This window comes from Trichoderma evansii (assembly GCF_050947405.1).
Source record: "Trichoderma evansii strain SZMC 28006 chromosome Unknown GGI43scaffold_2, whole genome shotgun sequence".
NCBI lineage: Eukaryota > Fungi > Ascomycota > Sordariomycetes > Hypocreales > Hypocreaceae > Trichoderma > Trichoderma evansii.
Genome location: NW_028145204.1, coordinates 3,054,582 through 3,082,435, shown reverse-complemented (window position 1 = coordinate 3,082,435; position 27,854 = coordinate 3,054,582). Strand labels below are relative to the sequence as shown.

The 27,854-nt window shown below is 46.0% G+C and overlaps 9 protein-coding genes across 9 annotated transcripts; 6 read left to right on the top strand and 3 right to left on the bottom strand.

Annotated features, from left to right (window-relative positions):
- Window positions 1-82: 82 nt before the first annotated feature.
- GGI43DRAFT_171976 (uncharacterized protein) lies at window positions 83-2,208 on the top strand. Its single transcript, XM_083199729.1, has 5 exons — window positions 83-411; window positions 481-1,193; window positions 1,257-1,368; window positions 1,459-1,659; window positions 1,716-2,208. Exons 1-5 carry the CDS (start codon window positions 305-307, stop codon window positions 2,059-2,061), a joined length of 1,479 nt encoding a protein of 492 aa, XP_083065531.1. The 5' UTR covers window positions 83-304; the 3' UTR covers window positions 2,062-2,208.
- Window positions 2,201-3,189, bottom strand: GGI43DRAFT_394898 (uncharacterized protein). Its single transcript, XM_083204810.1, has one exon. It carries the CDS (start codon window positions 2,838-2,840, stop codon window positions 2,277-2,279), a length of 564 nt encoding a protein of 187 aa, XP_083065530.1. The 5' UTR covers window positions 2,841-3,189; the 3' UTR covers window positions 2,201-2,276.
- A 1,302-nt stretch (window positions 3,190-4,491) lies between these two features.
- Window positions 4,492-6,742, bottom strand: GGI43DRAFT_429826 (chitin synthase-domain-containing protein; the record flags this gene model as incomplete). Its single annotated transcript, XM_083209177.1, has 3 exons — window positions 6,408-6,742; window positions 4,778-6,343; window positions 4,492-4,719 (listed from the first exon to the last, which is right to left on the bottom strand). Exons 1-3 carry the CDS (start codon window positions 6,579-6,581, stop codon window positions 4,492-4,494), a joined length of 1,968 nt encoding a protein of 655 aa, XP_083065529.1. The 5' UTR covers window positions 6,582-6,742.
- A 2,811-nt stretch (window positions 6,743-9,553) lies between these two features.
- Window positions 9,554-10,825, bottom strand: GGI43DRAFT_429825 (carbohydrate esterase family 4 protein; the record flags this gene model as incomplete). Its single annotated transcript, XM_083209176.1, has 3 exons — window positions 9,554-10,386; window positions 10,462-10,526; window positions 10,578-10,825. 3 exons carry the CDS (start codon window positions 10,823-10,825, stop codon window positions 9,554-9,556), a joined length of 1,146 nt encoding a protein of 381 aa, XP_083065528.1.
- A 2,004-nt stretch (window positions 10,826-12,829) lies between these two features.
- Window positions 12,830-14,286, top strand: GGI43DRAFT_429823 (nucleotide sugar dehydrogenase; the record flags this gene model as incomplete). The annotated part of the gene is made up of 1 exon (XM_083209175.1): window positions 12,830-14,286. The coding sequence occupies one exon, from the start codon at window positions 12,830-12,832 to the stop codon at window positions 14,219-14,221; it is 1,392 nt and encodes a 463-aa protein (XP_083065527.1). The 3' UTR covers window positions 14,222-14,286.
- A 1,627-nt stretch (window positions 14,287-15,913) lies between these two features.
- On the top strand, window positions 15,914-17,437 carry GGI43DRAFT_171947 (uncharacterized protein). Its single transcript, XM_083199728.1, has 4 exons — window positions 15,914-16,194; window positions 16,263-16,327; window positions 16,384-17,148; window positions 17,218-17,437. Exons 1-4 carry the CDS (start codon window positions 16,068-16,070, stop codon window positions 17,278-17,280), a joined length of 1,020 nt encoding a protein of 339 aa, XP_083065526.1. The 5' UTR covers window positions 15,914-16,067; the 3' UTR covers window positions 17,281-17,437.
- A 1,161-nt stretch (window positions 17,438-18,598) lies between these two features.
- Window positions 18,599-20,995, top strand: GGI43DRAFT_171927 (catalase catA). The gene is made up of 2 exons (XM_083199726.1): window positions 18,599-18,839; window positions 18,904-20,995. The coding sequence occupies exons 1-2, from the start codon at window positions 18,621-18,623 to the stop codon at window positions 20,896-20,898; spliced, it is 2,214 nt and encodes a 737-aa protein (XP_083065525.1). The 5' UTR covers window positions 18,599-18,620; the 3' UTR covers window positions 20,899-20,995.
- Window positions 20,996-21,614: 619 nt separating this feature from the next.
- Window positions 21,615-23,375, top strand: GGI43DRAFT_171929 (FAD-binding oxidoreductase). Its single transcript, XM_083199727.1, has 3 exons — window positions 21,615-22,004; window positions 22,069-22,279; window positions 22,342-23,375. The coding sequence occupies exons 1-3, from the start codon at window positions 21,757-21,759 to the stop codon at window positions 23,296-23,298; spliced, it is 1,416 nt and encodes a 471-aa protein (XP_083065524.1). The 5' UTR covers window positions 21,615-21,756; the 3' UTR covers window positions 23,299-23,375.
- Window positions 23,376-25,251: 1,876 nt separating this feature from the next.
- Window positions 25,252-27,175, top strand: GGI43DRAFT_420610 (thiamine pyrophosphate enzyme, N-terminal TPP binding domain-containing protein; the record flags this gene model as incomplete). The annotated part of the gene is made up of 3 exons (XM_083207839.1): window positions 25,252-25,416; window positions 25,505-26,840; window positions 26,916-27,175. The coding sequence occupies 3 exons, from the start codon at window positions 25,252-25,254 to the stop codon at window positions 27,173-27,175; spliced, it is 1,761 nt and encodes a 586-aa protein (XP_083065523.1).
- Window positions 27,176-27,854: the final 679 nt, after the last annotated feature.

Below are 27,854 nucleotides of genomic sequence, written 5' to 3'. Positions count from 1 at the left end.
ATTGCCTTTGTGAACTTCCCGTTAGAGAATCGGTAAGGCAACTTTAACTTGGTGAATGCCAGGGCTTTATTACGAAAAAAATCTTGGCTAGCAGGGGCAACCCATCAGCGGGCAGCTGGGAACTGAGACAATCTCTTCTATCACACAGCACTATTTAAGCTGCATTGCCCGGGTGTTATCAACAAGACAAAATTATACGCACCCCGAGAATTCACAAATCTGCCGTGTTTCCCTTGGTATACAATATCGCCATATTTTTCAAAAAAAAAGGGGGATTCAACAGAAGCTAGGGACTCGCCGCATCATGAAGTTTTGGAATAGTCCAGCCTGGGTCGGCTTCTTCGCCACAGTCGCCGTCGCTTCGGACATACTTACGCCAGATGCGGTCGAAAGAGACATTGAAGAAAACAAGTAACACCAACTGATACAATGCCCCCTTTCTATATTGAATAGCATGCTGACTGGACTGCCCCATTGTAGTCTTCGAAACGTACTCTGGAATTTGAATCACATTGCTGATTCGAATGGCGGAAACCGAGCTTTCGGGTTTCCTGGATACAACGCGTCAATCGAGTTCATCTTGGAACGCATGGTGACACGCTTCGGCAAAGAGTTTGACACTTATGTCCAGTCTTTCACCCATCCATTCGAGACCACTCGAAGCATCTTCGTCACCGGGCCTGATAAGGAAAATGTGTATGTAATCTCACTTCAGTACAATACTGCCACGCCTCTGCCTGGTGGTATCCATGCTCCGCTAATCGACACACCGGTGGACGATGTGCGGGGATCTGCCTGCTTTGAAGACCAGTGGGAAGGAATTAACGCCACTGGAAAGATTGCCCTGGTCAAACGAGGGGTATGTGCGATTGCCGACAAGCTCAAGCTTGCCAAGTCGCATGGTGCGTTGGCCGTCATCTTGTATAACAACCTCCCGGGGAAACCCATTGGATCGGCCACTCTGAGCGCTTCAAATCTTGGGCTATTGGTCCCGGTCGGGGTCATTACATTGGAAGATGGTTCCAATTGGAAAGAACGTCTCGCTGGCGGTGAAGATCTAACGGCTACGCTTATTGTGGATTCAGAGAATGAGCTCAGAGAGAGCTGGAACATTATCTCGGAAACAAAACAGGGCAGCCCAAGTAATGTCATCATGCTTGGTGCTCATCTTGACTCTGTTCAAGCTGGTGCTGGTGTGTACATCTCCACTCGAATGACCTGCCACGACATTGAACTAATTTGTCATGAAAATGCAGGTGTGAATGACGACGGGAGTGGCACGGCTGCACTTCTTGAGATTGCTACATCCTTCCAGAAATACGAGGGGCTCGTCAACAAAGTACGATTTGCTTGGTGGGGCGCTGAAGAGTAAGTGCATGTACCATCCTGTTCTCTGCTACTTGTATAGGCAACATCGAGGAAGTGGATTGGCCAATTACTGATTCTCACGCATAACAGGAGCGGTCTGATCGGCTCTCTGCACTATGGCCAACATCTATCCGAAGAGGAGGCAGACCGGATCCGCTTTTACTTCAATTACGACATGATTGGCTCCAAGCAGCCCATCTACGCTGTATATGCTGATACCGATGCCCATAAGACTGGTGGCTCCATTCTCTTCGACTATCTTCATGCCAAAGGCAAGCCTGTTTATTACGGGTGAGTAAAATCTGTCAAAAAGCCCAAGTAAGATGGAAAGCTAATTACATACGAAGCGGTTTTGGTTCATCTTCTGATTACGTCGCCTTTCTGGAGCTTGGCATTCCCTCATCAGGTCTTTTTACCGGAGCGGGAGCGCCAGAGGACGAGTGTTACCACCAAGCTTGCGATAACCTCGACAATATAAACTGGGAGGCTATTACATTGAACGCCAAGGCTGCTGGCCGTGCAGCAGCTCAGCTCGCGTTGAACCTAGATGGTATTCCTCCTCGAGAAAAGGTTACTCTCAACCCAAGCAGCAAACGAGGTGTGCAGAGGCAGCTGAATCGGGCGGCTCAGCTCACTGGAGTGATTGAGAAGTCTCATAAGTGTGGAGGAGATCAGGGCGATAACACAGTTTGAGGCTTGGGATTATTTCAATTTGTTGGGAGACGCAATCTCACATGAAGAAGCCAGGAAATTAGTCGTTAGTCATTAGTCATTATGAAATATCACTATGATTAAGTACATGAGATTGAGCTCGTCATTGTCCTTTCCAATACCAGACACCGCGCTCCAGCAGACTCTCATAAGTTCATTTCATTCATCATTCATAATGTTCATCGCCCATTTCGCGTTCATCCTGTGCGCCGAATTTGAGGATTCCTTGGGTTCGATATCGGGATTGCACGGTAGCTGGGGAACTTGGGGCCTCCGGGTATCCTCTCTGAAACAACCGCTGGAGCTGGCGTTTGGATTGAGACGCTGGCCTTTTTTGTAGATGATTTCTTTTTTGGGGTCGTGTAATAGTAGGCGTCATCCTCTGCATATTGATATACAACGTGGCTACTGCTGCGCGTGCTGTGAGAGTTTCTTCGCTTCCTTTTCTTCACTTTTTCCTCTTCATATGTGACGGCATTCCTTTTGTTTCCGACGTAGCAAAAACCAATGATGAGAGCCAAAACGACGACGCCGACCACAGAGCCCAGAATGGCGCCTATTTGACCGCCGGAGAGGCCATGGTGGTTCGATATGGGGACAGGCACAGCAGCGATGGTATTTGTGGCTACTGGCTCGATAGCGCCGAAAGTGATGGTTGTGACGAAAGTGGTGGATGGACGGACAATGGTTTGTGTAAGTACGAGTTGTTGGCGGACATTGAGAGGAGATGGCGCTTCTGTTGTAGTAGGAGGGAGACGCATTATTTGAATGTATATGCAAGACTGGTAAGGAATGTGTGTGATGTCGGATATTGGGGTGGTATATGGAATGAAGAGGCGCCCTGACAAACCGAAAAGACAGCAAAGCAAAGAACGATAAAAACGACGAGGAGACCTATGCTTTTATGGGCATTTTGTTAAAGTGGAAGGCCTTTAGTCTCATTCCTTTACCAGATTAAATTAATTTGCAGGTTACTAGATCTATATGATTACACTTACATGCCCCCGTTCCTTGACACCATTTGTTGCGTTTCACGCGTGTGCGCGTATAGGAGGAGCGATACAGTGCCGGCTGCATACGCATGTAAATGGTCGCAGGCATTCAAAAACGGATATTATTTACCGTACATGAGCCCTCGTAGATGGAAGATCTCTACTTTACACCAATAGGGTCAATATGTATTAGTGAGTCAGATGATGTGGCCATGCGGCCCGTTAGCGCAGACCACCATCATCTGCTGGTGTGCATTTATTTCTTCATCCATTTGGGCAACGCGCATGTAGGATTTCCCAAAAAATGGCAAGCTCACGGCTTTCTCGATGCAGATTTGTTGGTGTCTGTCAGGCTGGTGGTGTGGTATGGGTAATATGCGAGGCCGCTACTCTGCCGTATGCATGCGCTATGATGAATGCTGGTGGGGGATTGTCAAGGGTGTGGCTGGGCAAGGATTGTTGTTGGCTGGATGCGCGTGGGAGGAGGATGCTAGCAGGGGTGAGATTGGGCATGTGCCTGATGCTATGTGATGGAGGGATCTAAGATGGCTATATGGGCAAGAGGGGCGTTGCTGCGAGACATGTTTCATTCGTATAGCATTTGTAGAGGTAAGAGAGCCGCTCTTTTCTTTCGAAAGGGGCCTTTGTTTGAAATAATAGCAAACGTTGATAGCATCTTGGAACGGCATAAATGGTGTCGTATTGAGATTCACCATAAAATATCCGAGGACAGACTAATGACCTGTGGTTTTTACCAAGTTTTATTCATTCTAGCTAGCTAACTACAGAGTGACAAATAATCCGACACACTCGTTGCTGTGGAAAAACAGTACGCATTAAACAAAAGAAATAGTAAAGCATTCGTATGTCCAACTTTTGTTCATAAAAAAAAGAGCGATCGAAATCCATAAATGAAATGATAATTGGGAATATCCCATGATCAGAGGTGGAGAAAACGATTTGCAACTCAGTTGAAGTCGTAAAGAATAAAAGTATTTGATACTTTATTGAGATGTTGTTGAGAAATATGAAGGAGAAGCATCTGATGACTGGAAATCGATGTTAGCTTTGGTCATCAGTGTAAGAAAGAAGGGCTCTTATTCTTACCGATGATGCGGACGACATTTCCTCTCATTATCGGCCATTAGGCTTCCAATTTTAAGCTCATACTCGACATAAAAAGATCTCCAATCTCGTATTTCCTCCATAGTATATGCAATGTGGTACATTTTTTACGCTCTGGTAGACTTGGTCAGTTCAAACTGTTGCCGCAATAGTAGCTGGTAAAGCCGCACTCACCATTTCGTATGTCAAACTTTTTACCAAATATCTCCTCCATATTCATACACCACCACATCTTTCCACGTTCTACCCCCATCTCCCCTCCATCACCCCTACTCTTGGTATAATATGCACCAAGTCAGTGGGCGTTCCTATCACCGGCAGATCCCTTCTCAGCCTCACCATCGCTCTTGACTACTTCGCGGGTCTTACCCCATTTGAAGTCATCAGAGTTAAACAGCGAGTAGAGCATGATGATGATGTTCATGAATGGAGAGGTAAGGAAGTGGATGAAGAAGCCAACAAAGTACTGACCGCGCTCCTTCATATTTCGAGGAAGCCAAAAGCCCACGCAGAATGAGTAGAACTGTTGTAAAAATGTTAGCAGCTAGAAAGACAATGAGGTTGAGTATGGTAGTACTTACGTAGCGTGCAAACAAGATCGAGATGAGGCCGATGAAGATGCCGTCATGGAACACGTCTCGACCCCTTCGGACAAAAAGGATGATGAGCTCAACCACGGCGGCAATGATAAATGGAGTAATAGCCCATGTCATGACGGCAACAATGCTTTGAAGTCTCTCCACAGCAATGATTCCTGGCCTAAAGATCATCACAAACTCATTTGAGATACTGCCAAGAGCCCAGCGTTTGCGCTGAGACAAGAAGACTTTCCAATTTTGGGGAACAATTGTGAATGCTTTGGCACGCAGAGCCTGTGCCGTTTGCTTCTTAGGGAATAAGCTGAAGATGATGGACGCGTGGATGCTGTCCTCCGAGTAGTTGCCCATGATGTGCTGAGTCATGATGTCGTTGGGCTTGGGGCAGTATCCGAATCGTTCACGAAGTACGGCATCACCAAAGGTGGACTCATCGACACGAATGAGTTGACAGCAACCAGGAAGACAGTTGACCTTGCCAGTGATGCGAGACTGGAACATGCGTCGCAGACCTTGGGTTTGAGAATATTCAACTGACTGATAGAGTGACCAAGGAGAAAAGGGTTTGCCGTCAAAATCGACACAAACATGGCCACAGACACCAACAAGCCTGGGATTCTTGCGAATCTCTCGGAGCATCTCGCGGATACAGAATTCATCAAAAACAGTATCCGCATCCATACCAACGAGATAGTCAACTGTATCAACACCAAATTGGACAAAGCTGTTGCAAATATACTCGTATAAGTCATTGTTGAACATGGTAAGAATATTTTCCGATCGCTGTTTGAAGTGATAGAGAAGCGAGCGAGCAAAGCACAAGCTATCGCGTTTGCCTTGGTTGTAACTCTTTCCGACAAAGACATATGGTATGCCCTTGTAGTAGCCAGTTTGGAACTTTACAGGCATGAACAGACCATCTCGGGCACGGTAACCATTTTCGAATCGTCGGGTTTGGCCAGGTTCAAGGATATCTTCGAGGAGGTAATCCTGCGTAGTCTTTTCCATACTGGGGCCGCGGGCGTTACCATCAACAACGATGAAGATGGCTCGGGGATGACCATCAATTTCCTTTTGATCGACGAGAGAATCCAAAGAGCGGGTTAATTCTTCATGTGTCTCGTTATAGCAAGGCAGGAGGAGGACCAGCTTCTCAAGTTCTTCGGGGATGACCTCTTTCTTGGCAAACCACCAAGGCAGGATGCGCCTAGCAATGGCATTGCCGATAATAAGCAACATCATGGCCATTTGAAGCATGGTATTTGAGCTGAGGAGGATGATAAATAGGTAGTACAGCTGGAAGTACTCGCAAGCGATGTAGATCAGGGCACCGTTAATCATGAGCAAGCCAAGAATGAGAGACCATTTTTGTAGGCGAAGGAGAGTCTTGGAGACTTTCTTGAGCTCTTCTTCAGAGTCCCATCGGAGCTTTGCTTCTTCTTGGAGGATGGAAGAGGAGAAAGAGGCGGCAGAGTCAACGCCAAGAGAGGCTTGAGACTGAGGGGTCTGGGCCCCTGGCGGGAAGCTGCCATTGATGTTTCGAATGACGGACTAAATATCATGTTAGAATACGCGATTGACGACGGTGGGTGGCATGTATTTCAGATCTACTTACAGATTCTCGAGAGGCGGACACATCCAGTCCATTTGTGCCTTGATTATTATTGTTGTTATTGAACAACGAGACTGGTGGCCTTTTGGGGGTTTCCTCCCTTGTAGGCCGTTGAAGGGAGATATCTCCCGAGTCGGTAGAGGAATTCGACATACTCGACGAAAGAGGAGTAGTCATGGTGGCCACGACGTATTAGATTAGACAATAGAGAATAGAGATCAATGGAGTCGAAGAGTAGAAGTGTGCAAGTACGTAGTGCTATTCAGATAATCTCGAGCGTTTGTTTGACTGATACAGCGGAAGAACGAATCAGTATGCCAAAATTATTTGGTAACGACGTGTGTGATGAAGAAAGATTGTGGAAAGTGTGAGCGAAGAGCAGCCCAGGGATAAATGTGGCGGATAACCCACAGATCAGTAGCAACAACAATAAACAATAACAAGATACATTGAAAACAAAATTTGAAGACGATGTGGACTATGAAAAATTGGTTTCCTAGTAGCTTTCCATACCATAGGAATAATAATTTGTTGGCTGAGAGGGTACACTTTATCGTGAGGGTCAAAAAGTTTAATCGGAGGATTTGCATAGACGATACTCCACGCGGGTTAGGATCGCTCTGAACTCAAAGAGGAAGAACCGCGCGGGCATGGCCCGCCTCTATTTTTGTCATTTTGGAGAAGTATAATGGGCCATGGCTTCGTCTATGTGGAAAGATAAGTATAACATCGTATAAATGTCTCGCTTTCCGCCGAATGCCCAAGGTTTGTGTTTTGCTTCAACAAGACTAACTCTCTCTATAACCAATGCCATAGTCGAGCAGAGCCTCGCACGACGTCGTCTCGTATAAAGTTATCAACAGCACATAGACTATCAACGGTACGGTAATACCCTACCGAAGCTCTGAAAACAAAGCAATGAAGCTTTCGATTGCTGAATGGTCGGATCGAGAGACGAATCTCAGCTGCAGTCCGTACCGGGGGTCGGTGAATACGAAGTACCCGTGAGAGATGTACTTCCAAGACCACATAAAAGCCGTACAAGGCTTGAGCTAATGCACTTCGCATTGGCGCCAAGGCCCTCAGAATTGAGTTTTATGGCATGGGGCAAAGTGATACACAAAATTGTGTATTCACCTAGAGATCTTGATGGAGACTTGATACTTGTCGGTTAATCGCTATACTTTTTGCAGATCGTCGATCATGGAATCAGCAAACACGAACTCAAAAGTGCTGTTACACCCATTTGCATCTCAAGCCAGAACACATTTCACAGAAAGCACATGAATTGCGCTCCTATCTATAAAAGTCAGAGTCGACCCGTCCATTCCTGCCTGCAGAAAAATGTCTATAATTCTATAGATGCCAGTCGTCGTGCCACGTGGGATCTTGTGAAGCATCTACTGGCCTAATGTGATATCGTGGGCTTGCATATCCCGATATATTGCCTGGCTCCATGCCAGCCATCTCGTGAAGTTCCGTGGTTTCCCACGGCATCGACTAACCAATTAGTCCCAGGGTCAAAGGTGTACCACCGAGGCACCTGTGTTCACATCTCCTATCCACATCTTCTATCCACATAATGCTAGAGGCGTGAGGAAAGGGGGGTGTATTCTATGTTGCACCGCCAAGGTGAGCAATACCAACAATTAAGAGCTCCGGCCTTGCTGCTTCTAGGATCGGGCCTTTGCAGCGGAAATACCCATATCTCGTACTCTCCCCTCTCCACATGGCACAACATGGTTGGCTAGTTATACTTGATTTTCAGCCACCAAACAAGCTTATTTGCAGTTTGGAAGTCTTACCACATTAAGCTTCGCCTTGGCGGGTACGACCGGAACAGCTACATCCTCCATGCACGGTGACTCCGGAACTCCAGCTACACGATTATACTAATTCACCTTTGTGTTGCCTGTTTATAAATTTCCCCTCAAGCGGTCAGGTTGAGAGAGATACTCTACTGGGTGGCTCAAATAACTTTTCGCCCCCTATTAGCACAAGACTGAAACTACAGGCTCGTGATTTTGCATCCTCCTCTGGAATAGTTACAAGTATAAACAGTTGCCTGGCGGACCTGCAGTAGTCTTTACGCTAATCTTTGTGGTGTTTCCAATGGGTCCTGAGATTCTAGTCCGCGGCGCGAATACTAATAGTAGTATCTTCTTTTCTGACTGAAGATGATCGGCACTTCTCCCGAGAGTAGCATTCTTTATCCGATTTCATCCCGTATCAACCAGCCACTGGGGGGCCTCAGGTAATTAAGATTAATGTGGGGGGAATATGCTGTGGAACAATTTTCGGCGTCGTAGATATTTTGTAGCCTTTGGATATGAATCTACTACTGTATTGATGGTGTCTGCTCATGTGTGTTCTCAGAATGACGAGAACCATACACATAAGGCCCTATAGATCTTCAAGCGGTGAAGTAGATAAATTGCAACAGTATTAAAACTCGGAAACAAAAAGGCCATATAAACAATAAATAAAGACCTAGAATGCCAATTTTCAAAATTCCCCCAAAAGGTTACACAAAAGAATTCACCAGGCCTTATGTTGAATAGAGGCTTACATCATAGCTTATCTCACAGCTACGCCACCAGCCCTTGTATCAAATAACAGAAAAACTCCGCCGTGCAATTAAAGTACTTTTTGCTTTTATTTTTCTTTGACTTATAACCATATGCGTCCCTGTTAGCTTACCAGCAATTGCCATAGCCCTGTTGACATCCCTCAGCACAGTGAGCGCTTGAATTGCCACTAAATCGGTAGTTTTCGGTCAGTGGAAGCCATCATCATGAGCCAAATCATCTACTTAGGGAATACTCACCAGAAACCGTACTGAGAGCAGCAATTTTTGTTTTCGTAGTTTTGACACGTAGCTGAGAAATGACTCCCGCAGAGACCATTCGTCGTGTCTAGGATGGGAAGATTTGTTCTGGGTCCCACCTGGACCGCGCAATCTCCATATCTAGAATCGCATCCAGTTCCGCAGTGCTTCATACTATCTCCGCTGCAGTTTTTACCACTGTCAGTAGGTCATATATAATAGACACCAATGTTTTGTATCAAGAGTGGGGGCTGAAATTGGGGAAAAGAAAAGTGGTACAAACACGCAAATTGTAATTTAACCAAGAGGGATCACTGTTTTCTTACCAATAGCCATAATATGAGCAGCATTTGCCAAAGACAGAATCCTTGCAAGTTGTGTCAAATTTGCTACCACATCTTTGGTCTTCTGAGATGGCAGGCTTGTCCTCCTCTTTGGTGCTGTTCCCTGGTCCAACTACCAGATCGGTATCACGTTTAGATTGCGCAAAACGGTACCAGTTCTCAGATGGGTCGCCAAGGCATTCGCCCACAGTCACAAGCTTGTATCCTCGGCTTCTACTGAGTCCAATCATAAATTCGGTAAGGTTCACAACTGTCTGATAGTGGACATCATGTGCGAGAACGATGTAGTCATGAGTAGATTCATCTGACGATTGCATAGAGGAGAAGCGATTCTTGGAGATTTGAATCAACGAAGGGTCATCGTTTTCATAATCCTTGGTATCAAGGTCAGTGCTGATAACGTGATAGCCAAGCTTGTCCATTATGTCAAGGCACCCAGATTTCACATTGCACTCCAGGAACGGCGGACGCATATAAGTTGGTATGACCCCAAGGAGATTGCGGAACGCCATTTCATTGTAGATCATTTCCGTTTCTTGAACTTCCTCGGAAACCTCGTTAAGATTGCGATGTGTCCAAGTGTGACTTGCGAGTTGGTGCCCAGCATCGTGCATACGCCGAATGATGGGCGGCCATCCTGTTGATTCGTCGTCTATTCGACCCTTACCTCTGTTATTTCCCGCAATGAAGAATGTTGCTTTAACATTGTATTTTTCAAGAATACCAAGGAGTTTATCTGTATATTCGTAAGGTCCGTCGTCAAATGTCAAAGCAACATGACCGGGGTTGTTGCATTGAGTAATTGTAGAAGCTAAGATCTGATCAGCTCTGGCTTGAATCTTGGTTTTTTATAAATCAACGACGAAATAATATTATCGGGACTCACCATATGGAACATCGCCAACGTGTGTTCGGGCGACGCTTTCGGTGCTTTCTCCTGGAGGGCTGATTCTAAATCGCGTCTGTTAGTCTCTGATCTGTCATGTCAAAATTTTCACATACTGTGAGTCGCAGGAGTCGCTATAGTCGAGCTGGCATTGCGATCCTGCACAGTACTCGGTAGAAGTACCACAATAGCCAGACTCAGAACAGCATTCGCCTTCGGCACAGCTACCAATGCCGGAGCCGCAGTGCTTATCGCGGGGCTCTAGTGAATGCTTGAGGGCATTGTCAGTCTTCCCAGGAGCAGCACAGATAATCTCAGAAAATGTGAAGGCAATCACCGCCGTAGCGGCAGCAGTGAGCTTCATGATTTTAATATCGTCGCCACCGGTGTCACTTCAGGAGGCAAGGGGAAGACCGAGTCGATACCAAAAAAGCCGAAATATAAATCCAAGCTAGAATATGCATATATTTCATTTATCCTATCATTAGCCGCAACTTTTGACCATGTGGACAAATGTTAAAAATATCTGCGATGTTTAATAGCCACTATTCAACGATATCACGATGGGACCTGGCAACGTTGCTGTTTAAAGCGCAACTCTAAATTTATTTAAAAACAAGTGTGCTGTGGGTTTAGAGCGCCAAAAATTACGAGTGGATAGCACACTGAAACAGCCTGAAGTTTATCTCGCGAAAATCCCTCTCCATGGCCTACGCAACGCCAGCGATATACCATCTCGCGATAGTTGCCTACACTAGCTAAAAAGACATGCGCTGGGAAGCTGCAACATCACACCATCAACTACTGTTCTTTAAGCACTCTGATCGAATCAACTGCTTGCCGAATTCCGTTCTATTACCTAGTGTTATCTGACTGCTACTTATGTTAACATGGACGCTGCAGTGTACCGGAGCACAGATGGAGAAATAGAATGATTTGGCACGGCGTATGAGATAACCAATTAGTGATAAACGACCATCGGTCGTATTTTGCGTTGGCTTACGTTACAGCATTAGCTAAAAAAGAATTTCCCCTGGCTAAAAATAGATGAAGATTTGCCTTATTCTTAGCCTTTATTGCGTAGTTAATACGTATTCGCAGAAGGTGTGTATAAAGTATCCTTCAAGCCTATGACTGGGTGTCTATCTAAGAAGCTCTTGATCTGCGTCATACGAGGGATCTATCGGCGCATTTAATCCTTTTCTTTTTAACTGATATTCGGAGCATAAATGTGGTGTTAAGGAGTTCATCTCACAGCATCAATGGCCGTAGCATTGACGTCTCACCTTGAAGCGTAGGAGTTTTGAGGGTAATACAGATTATCTCATGGATCTCTTGTTCCTGACGGTCTGCCTATCCTGTTTACAGACTAAATGAAGCAAAATATCCGATCTCGGTAATCCCTTTTCTTGCAAGCCTTCCAGGGCCCCGGACTTCGCTTGTGCCTTTGATAGCTTTTAAAGTTTCTGCTCCATTTGCGGGACCAACCGAGATCTAAAGTCCACATATGTGGAGTTTTGATCAATTTAATTTGACGTGGCGTAAAGCCGGCACATGTACTCCGTACTTGTGGTACGTTTCCAACCTTTGGTAGCTACGAGATTGTGTGATTTCCATATCGTATTGGAGATTTGTAGTACGACAGTGGCTGCTGTAAGTCTAAGCCCAGTTGCCTAAATTCTCAACAAAGTTGACTTCAGCGGAGCAGCAGGGATGTTAAAAGATTCCATGTAGATTATTCATGTCTACTTGCCATTAGTCCTAAATCGAGATGGCGATGGTAGATTACGCAGCCCATAGTACATTTGTTAGCAAATGAGAATATTTATTTCTATTGGATAGTCTTACTCATGTCCAAAGCATACGATTTGGAGTTCTGTATCGATTGAGATGACCGTTACATCTCATTCGCCAAATCCGACAATCCAATTATACCATGTTGGTTCTAAAATATGTAAAATGCTGATGAATACATCGCCCAGTAAATACTCAGCTGTTGAGTTTGGTATAATTCGCAAGTACCACGACCATAGTACGCCATATGTTTTAGACTTACGACGAATAGTATTCACTCTTTTTGCACGAGAATATCAAGGCCCGAAGCCAAAGTTTAGCGCTAATCAGTCGTGTATACCTTCTTTTACTTTCTCGGCCACTGCCGCGGCGGTTTCTATGAGACGTAGGCGTTTATTTACGTACTATTGTGAAAGTCTATATCCTTCCTCCGGCTTGACTAATCTTCTCTCTTCCTCCCTCCTCCTTTTATTCCCTTTTACCAACTCTGCCAGTGTCTATTCTACAGAATTAGCCAGCTTGCCACCAGCTTCTTCCAGGTTCAATCTCCCGTTCAACCTTTCGTTCGCCAAACATGTCGGATATGGGTACCACAGAGGAACTGCCGACACCAGAGGTCGTCAGTCGCAAGCTGACCTCTGATAAAGAAGAAGGCCAGCAATTAAAATGCTGGGATTATGTTTACGATGTTTCCCCAGCCGGAGAAACCACTTCTAATGCCAGCACATACTCTCCATCCATCGAAACCGGTTCCTCGATTGAAGTCAAATTCGAAACGGGTTCTAATGGTGAACGAAAGCCTCTCGTCGCAGTTATTGGCGTTGGCTATGTTGGCGAGCATCTCACTGAAGTTTTTTCTCGCTGCTTTGACGTTCTCGGATACGATGTCTCTGAGGCTCGTGTCAAAGATCTTTCTGCTAAATATAATGGGAACAAAAAAGTTCGCATCACATCAAAGGCGGAAGATCTCAGCGAGGCCTCGCATTTCCTGATCTCTGTCCCTACACTCCTACAACCAGACAAGACTGTCGATACCTCTTACCTTCGAAGCGCCCTCGCTACTGTAGAGGAACAAGCAGCTCCAGGATCTACTGTTGTCATTGAAAGCTCAGTTGCTGTTGGCATGACTAGAGAGCTTCTCGGACCCCTTGCCAAAAGAAAGAGCCTCTTTGCTGGAATGTCGCCAGAACGTGTTGACCCTGGCCGCGTTGATCCACCAGCCTATGCTATCCCGAAAATTATTTCTGGTCTCGACGATGTAGTTCCGGGATCACTGAATGCCATCTCAAAGCTCTACTCTGCCGCTTTTTACAAGGTCGTCACCGTCTCCAAGCCAGAGGTAGCTGAGATGACCAAGCTCTACGAAAATTGCCAGAGAATGATGTGCATTGCTTATGCCAACGAGATGGCCAATGCCTGTATCCCTATCGGCATTGACCCTTATGAAGTGTGCAATGCCGCTTCAACCAAGCCGTTTGGCTACATGCCCTTCTCGCCTGGACTTGGCGTTGGTGGACACTGTATCCCCGTCAATCCATACTACTTGCTGTCCAACAGCGCCTTTCCGCTACTTCAGGCGGCTTCGGAGAAAATGTATGCTCGCCCGGCAGAAATTGGGGAACGTGTCATCGATGAGCTCTACTCGAAGCAAACTAGAGAGGGCTCACCTCGTGTTCTGGTAGTTGGCATGGGCTTCAAACGCGGCCAGTCTCACCTTGTTAACTCCCCTGGACTTGAACTGGCTAAATCTCTTGCCAAATCAGAAAAAGTCAGCGTCTCATTCGCTGATCCGCTCGTTAGCCAAGAGGCTTTGCCTCAGATTACACGATTTGACGAGGCCAACTGGACTGTCGAACACTTGGAGGAAAACTTTGACATGATCATCGTGGCATTCAAGCAAGAGGGCCTTGACTTTGGCGTTCTAGACAAGCTCGCTGGCGTGCAAATTCAAATGTGGTGCACTTAAGACTTACGAATACCGTTATCAATAAACAATTGCATCCGGCAAGCGAAAATAGACGCGGAGTATAGGGGTTTATTGACAAGGCTCTGGCCTTTTATAACTGAAAGCAATCTCTTTGCAGAGTGACTGAGATCGATATTGAGATGGCTGCATTTGTCTCACCTTCGGTTGATGCAGGTTAGAATTCACTCTTCATTGATTTGCAATCATTGCGGGGGATCGGAAAGTGCTATTTTATAATCGATTTGTGCGTTGGGGTTTTGCTATTTCACGTTTGGTTTACTTGGATTTTGTATTTGGAGAACAAAATGTTTTGTTAGGCTACCGCTGTTGGCATTGATTCTTTTTCTCGGGCTCTTGTCACTGTCACATACCAGCACGCTTCGACTCGCTGCATCGGTGCACATGAGGGAATCATCCGCAGTGTCCATTTGAATTATGCAATCATAGCCTAGTCGTTTTATGTAATTAATCTACGGTATCAATTTTTACGTGTTCAAGTATAGTCTTTTACATTCGTCCTCCCCTGTGAAATTCTTCTGCGCATCTCTATATTTTCTTTTGCTTCTTGCTGTCTACAGCTATTTCAGCGTAGAGAGTGCTATGTAGCCGATGACGCGTGCGTTCCATGCTCAGAATTTGATATCCTCAACAGATGGTAATAGCCCAAGGAGTTAAATCGGCCAATTCCACTGGTAAAATGTACGAGCCCCTCATTGGCGCAACTTTATCCGGGGCTAAATGCTTCGCTTCGCCGTGTTGGAAAACTTTGCCAGGTCGATACTTGCCATACATCATAAACGCGACTCACGCCTTTTATTTCTAGATTTAGATGGAGCGTACACACTTTCGGAGCCGCGGAAGGTTTGTCTATGAAAGTGGCCAGACTTCAAATGTTGGTACTGTTATCCAAGTTTTTATTCGGTAGGGGGAGTATTAATGTTACTTCATCAAAGGTGGGCAGGGAGATGTCTAGTTTGCAGCGAAGATGATGGTTTTCATGTATAGCATGCATTGCCAGTTTCCATAATCTATCTACTCTTACCGAGCTCTGTAGATTTAATTTGATAGAATATCCCCGAGTGTCGAAATGCTAGAAGCAGGACAGAGATCATTCAGCTTTCCAGGCAAAATTATTGACTGCCATATTTTCAAGCGTGCTTGATCATACCACTCACATATTCCTCATATGGTTTCCAGTGGAGTTTAGATGACATGCCGAGTGTTTCTAGAAGAAGTGAGTGATGACTTTACCACGGTCCATAGAATAGCATACGACATAGTTGGCAGCCTGAAGAATACGGAGATTTTGATGAAATGATGTCAAAGATTAAGTAATCTCGTGAAGGGTCAGGAGACCAAATATCATGCTTCTCTTGGCCATCTTGTTTGACCCACTTGTTTCCGTCATCGAGCCGGTAGCTGCCTGTGGTGAGATGCAATTTCCCTCTTTGAGCAAGCGAGCAATGTTTCTCCGGAACTTCGACGGAAGAGTTAGATGAAAAGTATCTCTATCATAATGATTATATACTCTTTTCATTTGCAAAGGGCATACCGAATAGGCAAGCTGCGTCGCTCTCACGATGTCGTCGCGCCGTGGGGCTGAATAGGACTAGACCATCTTCGGTAACTCTCAGCGAGTGCATTGACAACATAAAGCCCAATGAGTTATATAATCAGGCTTGAAGATCATCAGGCATGAAACGAAAGAATTTTATTTCTGTTAATGCATCGTAACGCCACATTCTAAATTTGTTTTCATTTAAATATAGCGCTCTCACCACTTAATTTGAGCCTTACCTTCCAGCTTCAACTTATACAACGCGCCAAACTCATATATCTGCCAAGGATGAAACTGCTATTAAACCTTAACAGTGCGAACGATACCGTTAGGCCGGGAGCTGAGATTCAGGGAACACTGATTATTTCAGGCATCACAAGCCAAAAGCGGCCTCAGTGCACAGCTACCATCGGAGGTGAGGTGGACCTGTCAAGCCGAACTTCCATGTTACATTTAAAGCTGATGAAATGAAAACACATTCAGGGCGATTAATGATTTCGGTGCCTGCTCAAGTCGCTGGCCCTAACATAGATAACGCAGTATATACGGTAAGAAATCAGCCACCATCGTCTCACAGTGTCACTTTATTTTAACATACGCAAAGCTATTCGAAGAAACAAAACAACTGGAGTACGAGAATACCTCGGGCAAAAACAGCCCGGATGATGACGTTCATTTCATGCCTTTCAAGTTTCGACTTCCATCTCACATGAAATGTTCTAAACACCCTGATCCATGCTATTTTCCTCCGTCAACGAATGTGCATGAAGGGAATTCTAGGATAAAAGTGGAGTACTACGTCACTGCAGCTGTGGACAGACACATATTTGGCGGCATATCCACGAAAAAAAGAGTTGCAAAGGCGTTACAACTCAGCAGCAATTGTTCATCAAATACCTCGCCAGCATCATTATCCATCGCCAGCCTGCCGGTAACACTGCGACAGAAAGAGCGTTTGCAACCCGCTCCTGATGGCTTACCAGCATACACACCATCTGTACACGTTCAAGTCGTGCATCCTCAGCCACCAGTTTTTGTCCGAGGACAAGCGAATTCCATCCGGTTCAACATCCACAGCCCATCCGAAGCAGTTGGGAAGATATTTGTTCGGAACATAAATATCAACTTCAAGACCTCTACTGTCGCAGCTGCCGGTTCAACTGCGCAACGAGTCGATCAAAATGCATCGGCAGTTAAATTATCCAGTCTCATGCCAATCGATTCGGAAATACTAGAGCTCGATACGAGCACATGGGGGCGCCTTTCTATGCTCAGCCTGAGACCAACATTCGAATCATGTCTAATGCAGATAAAGCATACAGCTGAAATAAGTGTTGGTATATCGGTAGGACCCCAGGGCAGTATATTTGTGAGTCTCATTTAACCGTTGCCATGAATATTTTACGCACTTGACGCGCAAGAGACTAATACTGGATAGCATGCTTCATCTTGGTTCGATGTTGTGGTAATGGATCCGCCGCCTTCCTATGAAGACATTTAAACATTTTGATATTGAAGAGAATTATAGAGAACTACTACGTGGTTTGATATAATTGATAATAAGCTGTAATTTTTGTGGAATTAGTACTATAGAAGATACCTAGCTCAGATAAATGAATGAGCCCCGTTATAGATAGACATTGATAGAAAGTCATTTGGCACACCACTTGGCCGTTGAATAAACTTAGACATAGCAATTTTTGGCATTCAACCTTTGTCAGTTTTAGAAAGATATTTGAACGCCAAATTACCGCCTCGCCTAAACGGTTGGCTTGATAGCGGCTAACCCTGCCACAATTCTAGAGTGCGCGCGCATGATCAAATTAATATTGGGTTGGTCACCATTATTGATCGTTGTCGAATGCGTAAACCAAGCTTGGAGCCGCCGGAGGCCCGCAATAAATGTCAGCTCCGAGATACCTTTTACGGATGCATATGAACGATCATCCACCGAGATACTACGCTGTTTCGTTCCGACTTCCGAAAGGCGTTATGCCAGATTAAGGAATAACGAGCGAGACATCCTGGTACTAGTTTTTCGGGCAGCTTCGAATAAAGCTTCCATATGTGTTCCTTTTTCCTCTTCTGGTCATATCCGAGGCATCTTTTTCGCGGGGGAAGTGAGGATGTTTTGTTCTATGTATAGGTCAGATGGGGATGCTCAAGAGTCTAGTTGGAGTATGAGAGATTTAGTGCGGATCTTCTTCGCACAGCGATACAGTGTATAATGGCCCCCGTCATGCATGTGTGTGCAACGCAAGCTGGGAGGAGTATAACGTCCGCCATGGGGGGTGCCACAAGCATAATTTACTACCCTTTAGAGGTGAGAATATAGGCCTACAAGACATCTATTCTTCTTCGTCATAATTGAGTAGCGAGAGCTTAGAGTAAAATCGATCCTACTGTGTGCCCTAGCATATTTCACCAGCTCTAGATAGAGCTTCCCTTTAGCTTGGCACTGTGCGCAGTTCTATTACATCATGAGCTCTTGTTTCAGTCTCTGTTTTAAATGTTCACGGAGGGCATGACAAGAATTAAAATAAGAGCTTAATATTCCAAGATGGCTTACAGGTGCATTTTCTTGTTTTAATGGGGCCTCTTCTTTAAATGAAGATGATCAGCCGTGCCATCCAATCAAGTTGACGTCAATGTAATATCATGAAACCTTGTATCGCAACAACATTTGTGTGGTGATGCATGAGTGACGGCCGATATACTATGTCGCCACTCATCATGATTTCACTATGAGATACGATATAAAACATACGTATAAAATGTAGAATAATACCCTTTTAAAATGTCGGCCACAGCAAAGAATTGGCCGACATTGACGCTGAAACCATGTCAAATATTATTCCACCAGCCGTGAAACAAGCAGTCATGGGCCAAAAGGGAGCTAAAACAGATCAGTTGGCTGCTCACACCGTCCAGCCGACCAAGGACAGCAGAATTACATCAGACTTTGGCACTAAGCAAACTAATACAGATGATTGGCTTCGGATCAATAGCAATGATCAAATCGGTCCATCGCTGTTGGAAGATCCTTTTGGGCGTGAAAAAGTACGTCGCAGAGTCACGATAACAGAAGTGTTTCAGTGCAAAATGCTAAAGAACCAACAATTAGATCCATCGGTTCGACCATGAGCGTATTCCAGAGCGAGTAGTCCACGCTCGAGGCACCGGAGCGTTTGGAACATTTCGCTTATTCGAATCTGCTGAAGACGTTACTCACGCCAATGTTTTAACTGATACCTCACGCGAGACACCTGTATTTGTTCGCTTCTCGACTGTTCTAGGAAGTCGTGGCTCTGCCGATACCGTTCGTGATGTGCGCGGCTTCGCTATCAAATTTTACACTCAGGAGGGCAACTGGGATATCGTAGGCAACAACATTCCCGTCTTCTTCATCCAGGACGCCATTAAGTTTCCCGATATCATACATGCTGGGAAACCCGAGCCTCACAACGAAGTTCCTCAAGCGCAATCAGCTCACAACAATTTCTGGGACTTTGTCCAGATGCACTCTGAAGCCACTCATATGTTCATGTGGGCCATGTCCGACCGCGCCATACCTCGCTCATTCCGAATGATGCAGGGGTTTGGGGTAAATACATTTACACTTACCAATGCCGCTGGCGAACGCTCGTTTGTGAAATTCCACTTCAAACCAGAGCTTGGGGTGCATTCTCTTGTGTGGGACGAGGCACTAAAGCTTGCCGGTCAAGACCCCGATTTCCACCGTAAGGATCTCATGGAAGCCATCGACAACGGAGTATATCCAAAATGGAAGTTTGGCATCCAAACAATTGATGAGTCAAACGAAGACGACTTTGATTTCGATATCCTCGATGCTACAAAGCTTTGGCCTGAAGACCTTGTACCTATTCGGTATATCGGCGAGCTCGAGCTGAACAAGAATGTGGATGAGTTCTTCACCCAGACAGAGCAAGTAGCGTTCTGTACCAGTCACGTTGTACCAGGAATCGGCTTCTCAGACGATCCTCTTCTGCAAGGCCGAAACTTTTCGTACTTCGATACTCAGCTGAGCCGGCTTGGCGTCAACTGGCAGGAATTGCCAATTAACAAGCCAGTTTGTCCAGTAATGAACTTTAATCGCGATGGCGCGATGAGACACACCATCTCAAAGGGCAAAATTAACTACTGGCCCAATAGATTTGAAGCTCAGCCGCCAGCAACCAAGGAAGAGGGCGGATATGTCGACTACCCCGAAAAGATTATCGGCATCAAGGAGCGAGCAAAAAGCGCCAAGTTCAAGGAGCATTTCTCTCAGGCGCAGCTTTTCTTCAACTCGCTTTCTAAGATTGAAAAGTCTCATCTCATGGCGGCATTCTCTTTTGAACTTGATCACTGCGATGAGCCGATAGTGTATGAGCGACTTGTGAAACGACTCGCTGACATTGACATTGGCCTCGCACAATCTGTTGGGGAAATGGTCGGAGGGGCTGTCCCAGAGGGCAAAGGGCAGCCGAATCACGGAAAGAAGGCCAAAGGTCTGAGCCAGTTGGAATATCTTCCAGAGAAGCCGATTATTGCGTCAAGACGAATCGGCTTTATCATCGCTGATGGATACGATCCAATTGCTTTCAATGCCATGTATGGAGCAGCTCAAGGGGCAAAAGCTATTCCGCTGGTAATCAGTACACACCGATCTCGCACATTTGCCGATGGAGAGAGCAAAGAAGGCAAAGGTATCATCCCGGATCATCATTTGGAAGGCCAGCGTAGCACAATGTTTGACGCTATCTTTGTGCCTGGCGGAAAGGAAGCTATTGAGACCCTTTCCAAGAATGGGCGAGCCTTGCATTACATCCGTGAAGCATTCGGCCATCTCAAGCCCATCGGAGCCACAGGAGAAGGCGTTTTGCTAGTTGAGAAAGCACTCCAGCTACCCGAGCATGTGGTTACGTCCAGCGACAATGAAGCTGTGGAGAGCTATGGTGTAGTTACACTTAAACATGCGCGACCGGAAGGCTTTGGGGAGGTTATGTCGGCAGTTAGCAATGCCAAAGGGTTTTTGGACAAGTTTGCCTATGCGATTGGCAATCACCGCTGCTGGGAGCGGGAGCTTGATGGTCTTAATACCATGGTGGCATATTAATCGAATTTGCCAAACGTAGTCATTATACGGATGACATACTACGAATACTTTATATAGCTGTGCTGATATATGAAAAAAACAATCAATTGTTTGAACAAGGATAGCACAAGAAGTTTAAGGTTGTTGATGATCTTAAAGCTTACGGTAAATTGGCGTTTATGTTATTCCCTGCATGGTGACATCGGGCGTCAAGTATGAAACAATACTCTGCCCAATTAAGGTTCGTACTACGGCAGCAGCTTAGGCAGACTTTGCACCCGTGCAATAACTCCAGTTTTCTAGAAACGAAAGAGGAAAAAAATACAGTGTTTATTTTCAACTATACAAACACTGTATTTTTTTCCTTTTCATGGAGTTATTGCACGAGTGCAAAGTCTGCCCAAGGTTCCCCTTTCTCGTACAGCTACCCAACTACTAATACTACAAAGGCAGGTGGCCCTCCATATGGAGCAGCCAAACCATCTATCACATCGAAGAAAGCTCTGAGAACCAATATATTCAGAAAATTGTCACACTTACTCAGCACTTTATTGGCTCGTTTGCTGAAAAGGGAGAGGATCTGGCTCTCTGGTAGATGTTTAGCGTAGCAGCCTAGCGCAGTACCGAGAGCAAGCTCGCTATTTGCAACCCCCAGAAGGAAGAAAGAGTCTGAGTTGAGCTGCACATCAAAGCATGTGAAAGATTGCACCCGTTTTGTACCTACTGTTTACAGCATAGTAGCTCCAGGGGACTCGTATTTTTTGCAAACAGGCTAATCCGCCGTTTGGGAGAGTATATATATGGAGCGAAGGGCTCTTCATATCGAAATTATGTATCAATCTTTGGATCCATAAAGTTGTAGAGAAGACGATTTCCAAAATGGGTTCCGGCAATTCCACGCCCATCGAGGCTTGCGTGAGTGCTATTTGCAACAATCGCACAGACTGTTACCACCTGTCCTCGAGTATCTTGGATCAGTCGTGGAACAAATTATACAATCTCGCTCTCTCTGAATATCCTCAGATTGTCATTCGGCCCAACAATGCTTCTGAAGTTTCTCAGGCGGTGAAATGCGCCAGCGACAATGGCTATAAAGTCCAGGCTAGGTCTGGTGGCCACTCTTATGGGTAAGAAGCCAAAAGGGTATCAGCGGTGGGGGTAAAAAAGAGTTGTATTGACGATGAATCTCAGAAATTTTGCTCAGAGTGCGTCACAGAACAACAGCATGATGATCGACTTGGTAAATTTGCAGGATTTCCAGATGAACAACGATACTTGGCAAGCAAGCGTCGGAGCAGGCCACAGACTGGACAATCTTGACCAGCTGTTGCACACAAACGGTGGAAGAGCCATTTCACACGGCACATGTCCCGGAGTTGGAGTTGGTGGACATGCAACTGTGGTAAGTATATAACTTTCGCATACTTGTGAGTTGTTTTGCACAAATCTTAATACTTAATACAGGGAGGACTTGGCCCCAGTTCAAGAATGTGGGGATCTGCGCTGGATCACGTCGTCGAAGTTGAAGTCGTAACTGGCAATGGAACCATTGTACGAGCAAACGAAAACGACTACTCAGACTTGTTTTGGGGCATTCGAGGAGCCGGAGCCAGCATGGGCATCGTCACCGAATTTGTATTCAGAACTCATCCCGAGCCAGGCAGTGTCGTCGATTACACCTACGCCTTCAGTTTCGGCAATCAATCAGATATGGCACCTGTATTTGCACAGTGGCAAGACTTGGTGTACGATCCTAACCTCGACCGCCGTTTCTCAACACTGTTCATCGCGGAACCCCTTGGAGCTCTCATCACCGGCACTTTCTATGGCACCAAAGACGAATTCGACCAAACAGGAATCGCGGACAAGATTCCTACCGGAGGAGTTGTTAATTTTGCTGTCGAAGATTGGCTTGGAAGTCTGGCTCATATTGGAGAGACGACAGCGCTGTATCTAAGCGATCTTGCTACGCCTTTCGCCAGCAAATCATTGGCATTCAAAAGAGGCGACAAGCTAAGCCAAGATTCCATCAACACGTTATTCAACTATGCAGGTAGCACGGATGCAGGAACACTACTTTGGTTTATCATCTTCAACTCTGAAGGAGGCGCCATGGCCGATACTCCATATAACGCAACTGCATATCCACACCGCGATGCAATTATGATGTACCAGTCTTATGCTATTGGCGTACCAACATTGACATCAACGATATCAGATTTTGTTTCTGGGGTTCATGATAAGATCAAGCAGGCAGCTCCAGCAGCGAACATGACATATGCTGGATACATTGATATCTCTTTGGATAGGACGACTGCACAGTCGACTTATTGGGGTGACAAGGTTCCTCAGCTGCGAGAGATAAAAGGTCGCTATGATGCCAACAATGTGCTTCAGAACCCGCAGAGCATTCTTTTCTAGATAGAGGGAAAGCTATGAGGATATGAAGGTAGGAGGAAGCGTGCATGTTGCTTAATATCTAGTTATGCTTCTGATATTTATCATAATATACCACACGTTTGCAGTCTCGATATAGTGTCATGAAATGCATTCTTATTTTACCAAATGAGATGAAACTAAGTAAAATTAAAGTCTTTTTTTCATTGTTATTTTACGGCGGCGATGAAGGTTATATATAATCATCTGCGTATTCAAATCATTTATATGCACACTATTACAGGGTGACCAAAATTCCCTAAAGTCATCGCGACAGCACGTAGCTAATTTTTTATTATTTCTGTATCAGGTTAGCAGCCATTAAGCTTATAGTATATATATCAAATGGCAATATGAATATTGCTATCGAAGAGAAACACTGCAGCTAATGGTTGGATCTCGGCAGTGAGCTCGCTTAATAGATCTGTGTTCCGGTGGCGTTCTGGCACTGTTGATTTAGAGTACGTATCGATTTGTTTTGTCTCGGAAACAGAACCGGCTATGGGCGGGTATCTCGATTGCTGTTGTACACTCTGAATAGAGCATATGATTTGCATGTTTCATTTTCATCTACCTACCATTCATGCAATGGCCATATTATACCTGTATAAAGCTTTTACTGCCATGTATTAGGTTGGAAGGATATTTATACAAATATCACGACTACTTACTGCAAGTAGAAATGCAAAATAATCAAAGTCGTAAACAGGCTTAGCCTGAATGTCTCCTCAGCTTATGGACATGAGCCATCTCTCCCTTCTCCACTACCCCGCGTTCCTACTAACCAAAGGCTCTCCCATTATTACCGAGAGAGGGGCATTAAAGTGCTGGAAATTGTCAATTTATGAGCTAATCGGGGTTTCAGACCCGCGGCCAGTCACGGCACAACCTCTCAGATTGCCCAGATTGGCGATTACGGGGACATCACGCGGCTTCACAGGCGCATCACCGGACTTTATGTACATACGCGGGCCCCAGATGGCATGGCGATTAGATAACGGGATCCTTAGTCCGTGGGTAGCTTTCAAAATAACTGCCCAAGTTGGTCTGGCTCCTGCTATGTCGATGCCATGCTTTTGCTGCATATCCTCCATTGGCCAATACTTGTACGTGTTGCCTCGTCTATCACTTGACTGATCTCTTGTCATCTCCTGCATTCAAAACCTCGATTTCATCTAAATCAACCAACCAGAATATTCTTTCTTCATCAAATCCAAACACACACTCTTCTAAAACGCGGCTCTGATGCTTGAGACGTCTGGCGCCTAAGTAGCCACGCAGGAAGCTAGTAGCCATCCATACATACATCCTCTCTGCCTCACAACTCAAGTAAGTCACTGGCGCTATATCAGATATTCCATCCCTTTTCATATCAGCTCCCATATGACTTCCCGGCGATGCTTCATATGATTCAGAACACATTGCCGCTCAGATAGTTTGAAACATGACAAGGTGGATGCTGAACACCGTCATCATACCCACCCTCCTAGAGCAAGCCCCTCATCGGAGCTCACTTCGGCTCCAAAACCACCAAACTCACCAAACTCCCGATTCCGGTTACACTTGCCACCACTCTTCAATCATGATGTTTGATAAGCTTAGTCGTGCTTCATATAACTAATTCTGCAACAAGCCCTTCATTCAAATAATTAAGACGCCATGCCTCTTCTACATCGCTCAGGGACGTCACTGACGGCCGCCCTCTTGAGAAACCGCCCCACTGCACCGATAGCCGGCGCCGTAGCTTCATCTCACAGCACATACACCCGGCTTCACACAAGTTGTCAGCGCTCGTCAAGTTTAACAGCTCCCGAATCCGCATCCAGAGCCCGAGGCCGAAGTCTCGTTGATAAAAGAGCAGTCCCATCTTCTGCTCTTGTGAGTGCTAACCACAGACATGCGTCAACCGCAGCCATGGAGAAACCAGACTACAACAACATGTACACGGCCTCGTCGGCGTTTTTTGAAGCGCTATGGGAAGCCGGTGTCACTCACTGCTTCGTAAATCTGGGATCTGACCACCCGAGTATCATTGAGGCGATGGTCAAGGGGGCTCGTGAACGCAAGGGAAATTTCCCCAAGATGATTACTTGTCCCAACGAGGTAAGTCATTTAGCGTCTTATACACACTTGTAGTCTCATATGAACAACTCAAGAAAAAAAAAGATTGACGCTCATGCTCGTTAATTAGATGGTCGCCATGTCTATGGCAGATGGCTATGCCCGATTAACCGGCAAGCCTCAGGCTGTTATTGTCCACGTTGACGTCGGCACACAGGGCCTTGGAGCGGCCGTTCACAACTCAGCATGTGGCCGAGCCCCAGTTCTCATCTTCGCCGGCTTATCACCATTCACTCTTGAGGGCGAACATCGTGGCACCCGTACCGAGTACATTCACTGGATTCAGGATGTTCCCGACCAGAAGCAAATTGTTGCCCAGTACTGTCGATACACCGGCGAGTTCAAGACTGGCAGAAATGTCAAGCAACTGGTCAATCGTGCGCTGCAGTGGGCCAAATCAGGACCGCAAGGCCCGGTATATCTGTACGGTGCACGAGAAGTCATGGAGCAAGAAATCGAGCCCTACCAACTGAGACAGAGTGATTGGAAGCCCATCAAGCTGGGCAGCTTGCCCCAAGACGCTGTTGATAACATCGCAGATGCCCTGGCCGGTGCCAAACGACCTCTGGTTCTCACAGGATATGGCGGCAGAAACCACGAGTTCCCAGGAGCCTTGGTCAAACTCGCCGATACGGTTCCCAACCTGAGAGTAGTGGATTGTGGAGGCAGCGATATGTGTTTCCCCTTTGATCACCCTGCCTCTCTGGGTCTCAACTATGGCGGCGAAAAGTCTATTCCCGATGCTGATGTCATTCTTGTTCTGGATGCTGACGTCCCATGGATCCCTGCCCATATCAAGCCAAACCCAGACGCCAGGGTATTCCACATCGACCTCGATCCTCTCAAGCAGCAGATGCCCGTCTTTTACATCGAATCCGAGGCAACTTACCGTGCTGATACTCAGACTGCCATTGAGCAGCTGACCGAGGCTCTCAAGACTGGTGAAAATGCGAAGAAGCTGCAGGCCCAGAACACCACACAAATTGTCCAGAAGCGTAAAGAGGAGCACAATCTACGTCTTGCCAAAATCGCCAAGGCAGCTGAAGTTCGCCCCGATGGCACGTTTGGAACTGGTTACTTGTGCCGAACGATCAAGAAGCTTGTGCCAGAGGACACTCTGTTCGCCATTGAAGCCGTGACCAATACCCTCTTCGTCTACGACAACATCCAGCCCTCAGTCCCTGGCACATGGATCAACTGCGGTGGCGGCGGCTTGGGTTGGTCTGGCGGTGGTGCATTGGGTATGAAGCTGGCCACAGATGCTGAGAACGGGGGCAAGAATAAGGGCAAATTTGTCGTTCAGATTGTTGGTGACGGCACATATCTCTTTACTGTTCCTGGCAGCGTCTACTGGATCTCAAAACGCTACAACATTCCCATCCTGACTATTGTGCTCAACAACAAGGGTAAGCTATACAGAAATTTCTCAAATATTTCCTTCTTTGTGCGGTATAGTAGTGTGCTGACATTTTGTGTTATAGGCTGGAACGCTCCCAGACGGTCTCTGCTGCTGGTTCACCCCGAAGGATTGGGTTCACAGGCAACCAACGAAGAGATCAACATCTCTTTCGATCCCGCGCCTGATTACTCCGGTATCGCCAAGGCGGCTGCGGATGGTGACATCTTCGCTGCCAGAGTGAGTGAGCTGGCTGATCTAGAGGGAGTGCTAAAGGAGGCCATTACTCACGTTGAGAACGGCCAGTCAGCAGTGGTGGATATCAAGGTTGCGTCAGGGTGTTAAATCATTATTCGAGTCATTTCTGTTTCATTTTGTTTCCTAGGGGGTTAAGCGATATGCGGATGTTTGTAGGTAGACGGCGCTTTTAGCGGATAGAGCCAGGTCCCAAGTAGGGTCGGTCATCTTAGACTCAATATACGTATTAAGACAGCTGTAGTCGGAGCGAATCAATTGAATCGAAGCCTCTTTGGTCAAATAAGAGATTATATTATTGGACCTGTGAGTTCGGTGTGGCCTGTGGTGATCGATCTGTCTAAGAGGCGAGACCTTCTGGTCAAACAAAATAGGTGGGGCTCGATTCCATTAGTAGCTACTAACAGCATATCAACCACAGCTATTGACCAATGCAAATGTAGTAAAATGGAATATTGTTTTCATCCAGATTGAAGAAACGATTTAACAGTGTCAAAACCTGCAGGATTACAATAGTTGGGCGGAATGGTCACACCGGGAATATTTCGTTTCTCCTCTTCGCTCATCTTCCGAGTAACTCTGCACCAAAACTTTCAACAAGACAGACGCTTGATCGTTTGTCAAGTTGGGAAATAATACTTAGAGGACTCATCGAAACATCAACTAACTCCTAGGCCTCCCAGCAATGATGTGATTGGATGGATCCTAGTTCAGCAGCGGCTCGGTTAGATTTCACTTCAACAAAGGATCTTGATTTAGACCCCTGGCC